The sequence below is a fragment of the Strigops habroptila genome, chromosome 2 (assembly GCF_004027225.2).
Source record: "Strigops habroptila isolate Jane chromosome 2, bStrHab1.2.pri, whole genome shotgun sequence".
NCBI classification, from domain to species: Eukaryota; Metazoa; Chordata; class Aves; order Psittaciformes; family Psittacidae; genus Strigops; species Strigops habroptila.
This window is the reverse complement of record NC_044278.2, coordinates 1,504,688-1,517,658: the sequence shown is the minus strand read 5'-3', so window position 1 is coordinate 1,517,658 and position 12,971 is coordinate 1,504,688. Positions and strand designations below refer to the sequence as shown.

General features: G+C 38.1%; 1 protein-coding gene across 11 annotated transcripts in view; it reads left to right on the top strand.

The window, feature by feature from the left end:
* The window catches only part of ROBO1 (roundabout guidance receptor 1), a 709,821-nt gene that overhangs the window by 645,978 nt on the left and 50,872 nt on the right, over nucleotides 1–12,971 (top strand). For all 11 annotated transcript variants that reach the window (XM_030471685.2, XM_030471686.2, XM_030471690.2 and 8 more), the window contains 7 exons: nucleotides 1,351–1,475; nucleotides 3,360–3,531; nucleotides 5,999–6,204; nucleotides 7,609–7,690; nucleotides 7,861–8,029; nucleotides 8,130–8,296; nucleotides 12,276–12,397. In XM_030471685.2, the coding sequence (XP_030327545.1) occupies nucleotides 1,351–1,475; nucleotides 3,360–3,531; nucleotides 5,999–6,204; nucleotides 7,609–7,690; nucleotides 7,861–8,029; nucleotides 8,130–8,296; nucleotides 12,276–12,397 (1,043 nt within the window). The remainder of the gene's footprint in view (nucleotides 1–1,350; nucleotides 1,476–3,359; nucleotides 3,532–5,998; nucleotides 6,205–7,608; nucleotides 7,691–7,860; nucleotides 8,030–8,129; nucleotides 8,297–12,275; nucleotides 12,398–12,971) is intronic.

The window sequence follows — 12,971 nt, the reverse complement described above, 5'->3', positions numbered from 1 at the left end:
AAATTCACTCAATAGGGAACAGAGACACATGGCATGAGGAACACATAACTGAAAGTGCCCATAGGAGCACTGAAAGCAATTCTTTTTAGAAAGGACTTTGAGTGTTATTGAATTCATTCTAGATTAAGCCACTATTACTTGATGTTTATGTTGAGTGATAGCTTTAAATTACATGATTCACACTCTTTTTAAAGGAAAATTTTGTAAATACAGAATTGTTTGAAAGAAGAAGAAAATAAAAAGACACTAAAAACATTGTTAAAGTCAGATTAAAAACATACCCTTTATTCTCACCCCAAAGAAGAGGGAGAGCATAATTAGTTTTGGACAGATGATCAGACAGCATTGGAAATGAACAAGTAAATGGAATTTCATTTAATGCACATTTTTACAGAAGTGAGAACTAACAGCTTGTAAACCAAGCTAGGTTTTTTCTATGCTAGCCCCATCAAGATATCTAATGCTGTCATCTATGATGATTTTTTTTTAATGTGACTGACATGATTTTTTGACATTCTGTTTAATACTGGATGAAGGGGTTGTTGGCGTCTGTATAAATCAAACAATTTGGACAATGCTGGCAGTATTTATAATGTTAGGCTGAGCAGATGTTTCAAATTTGCCTTCATTTGCATGTATATTTTGTTTGAACATGCCCTTGCTTATGTAAATGATGGAGACATTTAGCTCTGCTGTTCCTTTAAATTCATTCCTCTTCAGTAATTGGATTGAAGAGTTTAAATGGTTAAAATCTGTTCAATAGTTTTTCTAGGGCTTTTGACTTTAAATTTTTTGAGACTCCGAGAACATCAGAAGTCTCTTATATGAGCACTTAAGGGTTTTTTCTCTCCTCAGCTTTCCTAAATCACAGATGATGACACGTGAGTGTGTAAGCCTGAATTCATAGTTACACAACAGTGTTTATTACAGCCCTTGACAAAGCATGGCCTGGGCGCCAGTTGCCCCTCAAAGATTTCCCCATTCTGACTTGTAGTTGTATTCCTCCTTTAAAAACCAAATTGTAACAAATTTGTTCTTATTGGTGACTGTTGCTCTGCAAGTTGTCTCATTAAGTCAGTGGGACTTACTTCCTTGTATAAGTGGTCAGTAATAAAAGCACATGATGCACAGTTTTAGCTGTTGTGGTCTAGCAACAGAAAAGTTGATCTGAGTGATGCTGAAGAGGCTGAGGCTGTTAGAGAATAATGTGTCTCCTTATGATGCATCTCCTTATTAAAGAAACTAATCTGTTTTACATGATGTAAAATCAATAGGCAAATTTTGCTTTCAAATAGGCTGATAGTACTGTGATTTATTTATTTATTTATTTATCGGGTATTTTCCTTTCAGAGCCTCCACAGTTTGTTGTAAAGCCTCGAGACCAGGTAGCTGCACTGGGGAGAACAGTGACTTTCCAGTGTGAAGCAACTGGAAACCCTCAGCCAGCCATCTTTTGGCGGAGAGAGGGAAGTCAGGTAAAACAGCCTTTCTGTGTCCCTTCTTCCTGACAGTTTCTTAAAGAGATGATATGAGAGAAAAATATTGTAATTATTGATTTAAAGATGTGAAAAATAGGTCTAGAGCTGGGAGATGCTGGATATTTCTTCTCTGCTTCTTAGTCACATGCATACTAGGTGATGAAACAACTGGAAACATTCCATGTTTTACTACTATGAAAATCTTTTTCACCTAACAGGGAGAACTTTTGAGAGATGAAGAGATGACTAAAGCTGAAGTTTTTTTGAACTCCCAAACACTCCCAAATTTCCAGAAAGTTTGGCACTGGCTTTATAGTCAGGCTATTAGTTTGCCATGTGTTTGCGTTTGTCTGGCAAACTAAACCATTTGCTGTATAGAGCTGCATCACTGCAGGACTCTAATTTGGGGCTAAGGAGATGTATTTTCCCACTCAGTTGGCTGACAGGTCATACCTGAATAGGTCACTTTTTCTCCCAGCTTTGTTATTTGAATGGGAGGGAAAATTATTTTCAGCTTCTTTGTAAAGGATCTTGAAAGCCAGTGGGTGAAACACAATATAGCACAGCAACAGAATCACCGTTTTCTTACAGAGTCATCTTTTGAAGGAGGGATGTGACACAAAGTATTCTTTATTGGAAGGAAAGAAGGAATATAGGATTCTGGTTTTCCTGTGAATGAAAGAATGAATGAATGAATGGTGCGATAGCATATGACGGGGTGCTTTGTGTTCCAAAACAATCGGCCAGAGAAATTGAGAACACTTAAAGATTGGCTTCTTTACTTCATTGCAACATTTATGTCTAAATACCTAAGTACAACTGAACTGCTAACCAGATTTAGATGATAATCTTCAATGGTGCAAGTATACCAGTATATTATGTTTGTATTTTGAATGACGTGGATTTTTTTTCCCTAAAGTATGGTCTAGTTCATATTTTTTCTGGCTTATTTTTGACTGCTGAGTAGTGACCACTTGTGATGATTGAGGGAACTGGAGGAGGAGGTCAGTGAATACAAATTGCTAATACTGAAGTGTAGAGGATGTTGTGTCCCATTCCTTTGCGTGATTTTTGGAAATGAAAAAGTAGTTAGGCAAGAAGGAGAGAGAAAAAATTAGCCTCTGTGACCTTAAAGTATTCCCATTCACAAATTGTTCAATCAGAGGTAGAAATTTGGAAGCAGTATTTAATGTAAAGGACTTGTATTATTTTGATTGCAATTCTGATTTTTGGCCACTGTTGGTAAATACTAAGCACTTCATACCAAAACTGCCTAAGTAGAAACTGGCATAGGATTTAATTCTGTATTATAAGACTAATAATAGAACACAAACACTATGATTAGAGATACCTAAACAGGTATCTCTACCTGTTTTTATAAAACTCTTTTTGTAAAACTGCTTCATTCTTAGGAAGGTGAAAGTTAAAATACAAGTAAGTAAACCAGCATCTGCATTGAAGTGGAATAAATAGAATGCCGTGGAATAAGATCTAAAGGATGTTAAAGTATTACTAGGTTTCACCACAGTTGCTTGCACCATTATTGTATATGTACATAATACATCTTCGCTACTGCCTGTTGAGCTGTGTGTAAAGCCATAGAGGCTTTACACGAGTAGAGGCTCTGTTGACCATAGAGGTGTTAGAGCAATCCTGAAAGACTTACACAATCATATGTGCATATCTGCACCCATTTTGTCACAAACAATTCTATTAAAGCTACTCACATTGTGGTATAGACATGTTTAAGATAGGAAGAGCAGAATGTTTTATGTGTAACATGAAAAAATGCATTTGTTTAGATGTATTAAAGTTAAGATTATTGATGTTTGAATTTAATTAACCCCTTTTCCCCCACTTTCTTTCCTATACATCCTGTAGAATCTGCTTTTCTCATACCAGCCCCCTCAGTCATCCAGCCGATTTTCAGTTTCCCAGACAGGAGACCTCACTATCACCAATGTCCAGAGATCTGATGTTGGGTACTACATCTGCCAGACTTTAAATGTTGCAGGAAGTATCATAACAAAAGCCTACTTGGAAGTTACTGATGGTAATGATACCTTTATTTCATCATTTATTATATCCCACACCAGTGGGATGATATGACACTACTTTGCAATCTGCTTTGCATAAATGTGGATTGCATGTGGCTTTAAACATAAAAGTCCTAGCTTGGCTAGCTCTGTCACGGGTTTAACATTTTGGATATTGTGTAACACTACATTTCCATTTTGCATTTAGTAAGTATGTTCAGTTTATTTTTGTCAGGTCTGTTAATTTATCTGGCTTTTTTTAGCTTCTCCCACTAGATTTAATCTACTTTCAGATTGCTTGTGGCCTAGCTCTTTATCCTTATCATTGTGTGTCCATTTCCTTAGCATCTCCATTTACCTGTTTTTTCCCTATTTTTTAATATCACAGTATAACAAGGGAAAAAACTCAACCTGTGTGGAAGTCAGTGGAATAACATACAAATGAATATTATTGTACATTCCTTTTTAGAAGCAGTTGGGGAGGAAAAAATTAAGATGAAAAAGCTACAGGGAACATGACTGCAAGCAGTAATATATGCTGACGTGAGGCCAATTTGCCAATTATCAGAAATACTTCATATTTTTAATGGCAAACATACACAAGAAAAATACTAATCTTAGCACTTACAGAAAAAGAGAATAAGTGCAGTCTGTGGAGAGACTTACAAGGGGAGGGAAGCTGTTGTCTGAGAAGTGTCTGTACACTAGGCCTTTGTCCTATAGAACACATAGAAATAATGCAGTACTAGAAACATGCAGTGAACCTGAAGAATAAAAGTGTTTATTTACACCCACTGGATTGAGATTGTTTGGAGGAATAGGACTGCATGCTTTCTTGTTTCTCACAAGTGGTAAGCCACAGTTCTTAATCCACTTTTATCCATTTTTCACTGGGGAGGAGGCCATGGCGAGGTGAGAAGTAAATTTAAAATAGGAAATTAGGCAAATTAAGAGAGTTTTTCTTAATGACCTATGCTATCCAAACTCAGAAAAATCAAATTAATTTAAATATATTTCCTTTACTGTGACTATACGCTCTGGGTTGATCTGATGTGTAACTGCTTTGTGTAATGTCTTGGGAAAATGTTTTTTTCTCTACTTTTATAGAAGTGAAGGCACTTCTATATGTGTGCAGAATGATACTCTTATATTCCTAAAAGTAATAGAAGTTGCCATCAATTTCAGTGGCACTTACATTAACTAAGGATTTCAGTGGCATTAGATTTCTCATGTAGAGCACAGATTGGTCGGCCCCTTTCCACCGGCAACTGCAGACCTGCAGACCTCTTCACAAACTTGTCAAAGTCAAATACAAACTATAAGTGGGTTTATTTTGATTGTCTCTGCAGAGAAAGATACTATGGGCCTCGCAGTACATTGCAATGCATTGCAACAGGTTGGGACAAGAAGTAAAGGATAAATTATGCAGTTGGAAACACAGAGTGTCATTTGAACATGCAAATGAAATTACAGGAGTTGGAGTTTAGCCAAGAAAAGCAGTACTAACACCCTGTCTGTTGTTACAAAAAGTAATTTAGAAATATATGATGTTCATGAACTTCAGATTTATATTTCAGCTACCAAACCAGTTTTTAATTTACATGGCTATTTTCAGATCATCAGTCCATGTCATGTTGGACAGTACAGGTTGAGGAGGTTATTGAAACACAATAAGATAGCTTTTGCCTCTTTTTTTTGATTATCCATTGAATAATGGAGAAGAAAACCTTCTTTTTTCTGTGAATGCTGAGACTGCTTCATACCTTATTATTAAATAACCCATCAATAACAGTTAAATTTCATTGTGTGAAATATGCATTAAAATTGATGCCAACACACTGTGGGATTCTCTTTGTGACTTTGAAGTCATAGTAACAGATTTAGTCATCAAAAAACTAAAAGTCAGAAACTATTGGAAAATATTTCTTAGTTGAACGTTTTTAATATGGTCCTATTCATTAGTTTTGTGTTTGCCCTACTGCTAAGCATCTCGCAATTCGGAGACAGCACAAAAATGAGTTGATGCTACACAATAAACCTTTCTAGAAAGTGCGTATTCATCACATTGTTCCCTTCTTGCCTACCTCCTTTTTCTCTGTCTTTGAATGCCGAAAGTATAAATTCCATTATAAAGGCCTGCTACAATGGTAGAATATGAACAAGGTGTAATCTGTGCCTTGAAAAAGAAATGGGGAAGTCCTTTCTCATTCCATCATCACTTTATAAAGACGCTGGAATTAAAGAATGCCTAGCAGATCCCACTGTGTAATATGTAATGCTGCTTTACTTTTTGAAAATAGTGCTGTGTATCATTTTAAAATGCTATTGTTGTGCATCATTATAATGCACCCTGGCTTGAGTAACGCATGCCTCAAACTTTAATTGCTTCTTTAATTATCTTTAGTTTGTTTCAAAGCCTCAGTTGCTTAGATGATTAGAAAATTGCTTCCAGTTGCAGAAATCTCTTTCCTGTTGTTCTGGCAGTGATTGCAGACCGGCCTCCCCCCGTCATTCGACAGGGTCCTGTGAATCAGACTGTAGCTGTAGATGGTACTTTAGTACTGAACTGCGTGGCCACAGGCACTTTAATGCCCACTATCCTCTGGAAGAAGGATGGGATCCTCATTTCTACCCAGGATTCTCGCATCAAGCAGTTGGAGACAGGAGCGTTACAGATCCGATATGCCAAGGTAGCTTGAACTGGCAAACAAGTTTTCTTCTTATTGGTTTCACTTTTTTTTTTTCACCCCCAGGCACTTTTGATGTAGTAAATCCTACATTTAGAATTAATGAAATGTTAAATAAATGTATTAAAACATTTGATACTTAAATGCTTTCAGATAGTTCATACTTCATGCTTTACACCTTGGCTTATTCTGCCTAGGGCACATTATTTCAGATTACATAAGGAAAAATGCTTTGAAGAGGTATTAATTAAGGGAATTATTTCATTTTTAAAACATGAAGGGGAAAGCAAGCCTTGTATTTCGGTAAGAGGAGTCCATAAATTATTTGGGCTTTAGCACTAATAGATTAAAATGATCTATTATTTCAAATGTTTATATATAAAACTTTTGTTCAGCATACTGAAGTAATAGAGCTATGTTTCTCAAAACAATTGTTAAAGTTTAAACGTATTCACTTGACAGTGTAAATATAGGTCAAAATGGTTAACCACCTGTCAAATATCTAGCTTCCTTAGGGAATTATAGCAGGTACCTGGTCAGTACTGCTGGTTATGCCTCATATGCTATAAAATGTTTCATAGTGTTGTTTTAGCATACTGGCTATTCTCTGCTATCTTTTCTGTGGTTTGAAGTGTAGTGATTTTTAAAAATTAGGATGGATATATCACCCTACTCTGTTCCCCAGAGTTGCCTTGTTATGAATTACAAGTTACACTGGCTTGGAGTTTGAACCTCTGATTATTGAGTGCTTCCATTCAGCTCATCTGCTGAGGCTGGGACCTTAGGAGGATAGCATTTCTTTTGAGGGGAGAGGAAAGAAACTCCGTCAAAATGTGATTAAGTCACATATGGACAAATAGTCAAACATTCAGAACTCAATGAGAATAGCATATGGAGATTCCTTTTTGGGTCTGCTGTAGAGTGTAATTTATGCTAACACAGGGAACCACATATGTACAAGGCCCTGCGCAATATTTAAGCTTTATTTTAAGGATGACATGCTCTCCAGTCCAGACAAATCCCTGGGCGTTATTTAGGCAGAAGGTTGACAGTTGCATGAGGTCTTGTCATCTGATTTCCTTCTCAATTTATTTGTTAGGACCTCGGCAGAGTAGGGAATAAGTGCTACAAGAATTGGCCTTCCATTTGTTCAATACAGAATAGTTAACGTTAAATTCAAATCTGCAGCTTTACCAACTCTTTAACGAATGCTCAGAAATGAGTATCCATTTTCATTTTGCAGCGCACAAAATCATAACTTCTAATGGAAGAAGTTTCTGGTTTGAATTTTTTGCAGCCGAATACATTTATCCGCATCGGGGGGGAACATGGAGAGCTGTAATTACTTTTCTAGCCCACTGAGTGCCTGATTGTTTTAAATATTTATTCTTCTCTTTTCCCACTCAGCTGGGCGACACTGGTCGGTACACCTGCATTGCTTCAACCCCAAGTGGCGAAGCTACGTGGAGCGCATACATAGAGGTCCAAGGTAAATCAATTAGGGTTTCCTCTGCACGGAGAAAATACATAAAGGAAAATCATAAATTGAAATGCAGAAGTTATCTGACTCATGACATAAATTGCCTGTGCAGATGTGAACAGCAGTTAGCTTAGCAGCTGTTTCCTGTCTACACTCAGCATTTCTCTCTCCTTTGTTAGAGTTTGGAGTCCCAGTGCAGCCACCGAGACCCACTGACCCAAACTTGATTCCTAGCGCTCCGTCAAAACCCGAGGTTACAGATGTCAGCAGAAATACAGTAACATTGTCATGGCAACCCAATTTGAATTCAGGTGCAACACCAACCTCTTACATAATTGAGGCCTTCAGGTACATGAGTTTCATGTGATCTTGCTGTACTTAAACTCATATATAAGATGTTGTTAAAGAAGCACGTGCTAACCTGCTATTGTGTGTGTTTTATCCTTAGCCATGCATCTGGTAGCAGCTGGCAAACTGTAGCTGAAAATGTGAAAACAGAGAGTTTTGCAGTTAAAGGGCTAAAACCTAATGCAATTTATCTATTCCTTGTGAGGGCAGCTAATGCATATGGACTAAGTGACCCAAGCCAAATATCTGATCCAGTGAAAACTCAAGGTAAGCTTTTGATACTGAACATTTTAGGTGTCCACGGTTGCTGTCACAACTTGACCAGGAAATACCAGATGCAGGAATTCTGGTAGCTTTCAACTGTCTGGCTATAATATATACTAGATGGTAAAATACAGTGTTTAAACTTGTATTTCTCTATAACATAGACTCTGAAAGCTGTTTAGACAGCATATTGCATTGCCTAAGGGAACCCTTGTATCTCTTATCAACAGATAGTTACAATCTTGCAAAATAGCTCTTGTTAGCAGCAAAAGTAATCTCCGATTTTTTAAGGTATCACACAAATCATCAAATTATTTTGAAATATCAATATGTCCAGTGAGTCAAATGAGGCTTAAGATTGACAGAGAGAGAAACACCATGTGATCTAAGTTGATTTCTGCTGCATTAGAGAAGTTTAAAATTTGAAGGAGTTGGGCATTTTGAGCCAGTAAAGAAGAGGTTTTGGCAATTTATTAGAAGTATTTCAATAGTACAACTGTTGAAATTAAAACAGCGGGGAAGAGAGACAATTCTTACAGATAGCCAAGTGGAAGAAAAGGCTGGGTAGCAGTGGATGAATTAGTCATCCGCTGACTCCACCGATAAGTGAAGTCCAGCTATGGACTGAATCCAGCTATGTAAAATCTAAAATAACTTAATGTTCACTGTAGCAAATAAATGACACATGATGGTGTACAGGGAATAATTCATTGCAATTTCACAGCCTGTGTTTTTCCAGGAGAAATACTTAGATTCTTAAGAAGGGAATAACTGGACATAGTTCTTTCCAAACTAAAAGTGCTGTAGATCATCTTTCTTTTTTTTCTGCTTTTCCTACTTACTGCAGAAATTGCCCCATTGGCCTATTAAGAGTGCCTGTGTTGTATGTTTGTTTCTTTGTTTGCATAAGTAAGTACATGTTTGGTTTTGAAAGGAAGTTTCTTAAAGGAAACAAAGCAATTTCCTTTGGTGACTTTCATTTTTCCTGAAGTTGGTCTGAAAGCGAGTCTTTCTCATCTCCCCTGGGGAGTGCAGAGTTTCACACTGCTGTCCTTTGGGATGCATTTCTCCTGATGGGTGGCAATTTCAATGGATATATATAGACGGCAGAGTCATAAAGGAAGAAGTTCGTTACTGTGAGTGAGGGTGGTGAGGCACTGTCACAGGTTGCCCAAAGAAGTTATGAATGCTCCATCCCTGGCAGTGTTCAAGGCCAGGCTGGACAGAGCCTTGGGTGACATGGTCTAGTGTGAGGTGTCCCTGCCCATGGCAGGGGCGTTAGAACTGGATGATCTTAAGGTCCTTTCCAACCCAACCATTCTATAATTCTATGATTCTATGACCACATGGAAAGTAGGCATTGCACAGGTTCTGAAGTCTGTTACCATGGAGAGATTTAGTAACCTTTTAAGGGTATGTAGTAACAGGACAAAGGGGGAATGACTTTAAGCTGACGGAGGGGAGATTTAGATTAAGTATTATGAAGAAATTCTTCCCTGTGAGGGTGCTGAGGCGCTGACACAGACTTTTCCCAGAGAAGCTGTGGCTGCCCCATCCCTGGCAGTGTTCAAGGCCAGGTTGGACACAGGGGCTTGGAGCAACTTGCTCTAGTGGAAGGTGTCCCTGCCTGTGGCAGGGGGTTGGAACCAGGTGATCTTTAAGGTCCCTTCCAACACAAATCATTCCGTGGTTCTATGATTCCATGATTTCTGTATTCCTGGGAATAGGGCAACACATGTTATTATGTGGGTAGGCAGCAATGTTCTGCACAGGTCCATTTTTCACACAGTGAAGTTTCTTTCTTGAGAACCACAGAAAGCCTGAGTGAAAACAACAACCAATAGATAAAATTTTTGTCAAGTAAGAAATAGAATCAAGTGTCAAGTTCTTTAGAGCAGTTCCATTTCAGTTTTGTGTAAGTTGTGGTCTAACTAAGTAAATTCAAAACTTTCCCAGTTTATTTTTGTCTAGAAGGTGGTATAGTCTTTTCCTAAATGCATGTCTGGACCAGGAACCTAACCTACCTTCATCTTTACACTTTACGTATTACTAACATTAAAACCAACATGCTTAGGTGTTCTCACTGACAGTCACTGTCTTGGAAGCCTGACTCCAAAACAAGAAAGCACACGTATAGCTGTATAGCACAGATGTGCAAATGGCTGAGCCTATTAATAGTTTGATTCATATTGTTGGTGACTCATCTTTTATGACTAGCAAAGACAGAACTAATTATTCCACTGACTTTCCTGTTACATTCTAAGCAGGGTGATATTTAGGCAACTCTCCAAACAGAAGTTTGTGTCTTTCATGCTTTCAAACTTTGAAGGGAGGGAAATACTCTGATAAATGGACTGTTTGGCAGAACATACTGCATGTGAATACGGCAGTGACTCAGTGAAGAGTGTTTTGGTTTTGTCACTTTGTTGTTATCAGTGTTCCTTCCTAAGAATCCAGATTTGTCAGCCACTGACTGCACGCTAACCTCAGCTTGCTTCTTTAACTTTTAAGAAATCCCATCTTCTTGTAAATATGTTGAGGAAACTGTATGATAAAATTTCAAAGTGACACAGGCTTTGTATTCCCAAATGGGAACAGTATTTCTTGAAAAAATCTTTTACTTATGCCTTGTCGTAATGCAGTCTTACAATGGTTTTATTATTATTTAGAGAAGACCAATAAGCCAGTAAACCAAGTCGATAAACTGAGAATGTGACCACTATGCAAAAAGCAACAGCTTAATTACAACTGTTGTACTTGCATTTAATAAGTGCCTTCTTTATCAGCATCAACTATGCTATCCAAATCTCAGCTTTCAAGACAGTCTACACACCTACAGTGATGTCTTACAGTAATTGTAGTTGTACATAAATATATACATATAATCTGTGTACTCTCTCTTTAGCACTTCTTGTACACAGACAGGCATGGAAATTTCCAAGGTCTTCAGAGAACAGAACCTGTAAAGATTTCTTGATCTTGCTTTCCCACTAGAGGAGGTCAGGCAGGGAAGTAGGAGGCTGGAGCAAAGTTTATGTCTCTGTCTGGACTGTACTGGACTGGACTGGAATGAAGGGAGGGAGGAAGGAAAGAAGGCAGGAAGGAAGGGAACAAGACATCACTATAAGTACTTTCCATGAATTTCTAAGACTGTGATTTTTTTGACATAGCATGTTATTTTAAATGATCAAAGAGAGAGATAGGAAATCAATACAGAAACTATGTCACTGTGCTGTCCATAGTACCTGTATGGTACTATGTATGTTCCCATTACTGATTGCCTATCTGACAGTCATTCCATTTCAGTTAAATGGATTTTTCAAGGGCTCTGCATGCAAAATGTGTGTGTTTCCATTGTACCATTGTGTGTTTTGAGAGGAATTTGTCCCTTCATGCATATGAACAATTCTTTTAGCTATAAGATAGACCAAATGTCAGAAGAGCCAGACGGCACTCAGCTGTGCTCTGCCTGCTGTTTACAGGAGACACTTGCCATGAGAGAAGCTGCAGCCACATGACTCGCTTGTCTTTTCTTCAGCTTTTACATTTATTTTGTAATTAAAAGCAGTAAGTTTCCCTTTGAAGTCATCTGAAGATACAGCTTCTGCTTTTGCCATTCTTTACAGGTTTCCAGGTCTCCTGGAATTTGCAGTGGGTTTTCTCCTCCCAACAGGAAAGAATGAAGAGATGCTGTTGCAGTTATTTACCAAAGGCATCATTGAGTGTGATTTTTCTTTTTATGCAGCATTTCCCTCCTGTCTCTCTGTGGAAGACGGTGCAGTGCGTTGATTTGGTACTACCTAAGCATTGGTGATTTGCTCGGGAAAATACTCCGTGTAGTTTTTTCTTACATAATTGGGACGTACTTAGGGTAATCCTTATTGGTGATATTACATACTTTATGATATATTCATTTGTATTTATGTATACTTATTTTAACAATCATATATACTTGTGAGAATGAAATCTGAAATTATTACAGATGTTCCACCAACAAGTCAAGGTGTGGATCACAAGCAGGTCCAGAGAGAACTAGGTGATGTGGTACTACATCTGCACAACCCTACTATCCTTTCTTCCTCCTCAATTGAAGTTCATTGGACGGTAAGCATGAATCGGTATCATGGAGGTGGTCATATATACAGTGCTGAATCTACTGTTTGACTGCAGTAGAGCCACACTTTAAGAAGCTGTGTAGTTTGTATGCTTGCAAATGTTTTTCTCTGGAGTGAGTGCCGCTTGGGCTGTGCTTTCCTACTTTACTAAACGTTGCTCCATTGCCACCATTTCCTGTCTCCATAGAGAGTGCTGTTTACAATATGGTGAGAGTTTCAGAGTCGTCCTCTGGAATCTAAAGGACTGATCAAAGCCATCAAAGTCATAGCATTTGAAGCTTTTGCACTGCTTTCAGTAGGAAGTGTATCACTCCCCTAATGAGCTAGCATGGGCATTTCTATGTCTGTCAGTCACCAGTGGAGAGAAATACTGCATTATTCTCTTTGAAAGTCTTACCTCCATCCTACATCCATACTGAGAAACACTCCCAAACCCATATAACCTCATCTGAACCTGTCCTTTCCCACAGTGCTATAAGTATACACAATACAGGGAGAAGAGGCGAAAAGGGCAGATGGTTTTCAGATGCTGTGTTGACGTTGCTCTGGTGGGAGGAAGCAGG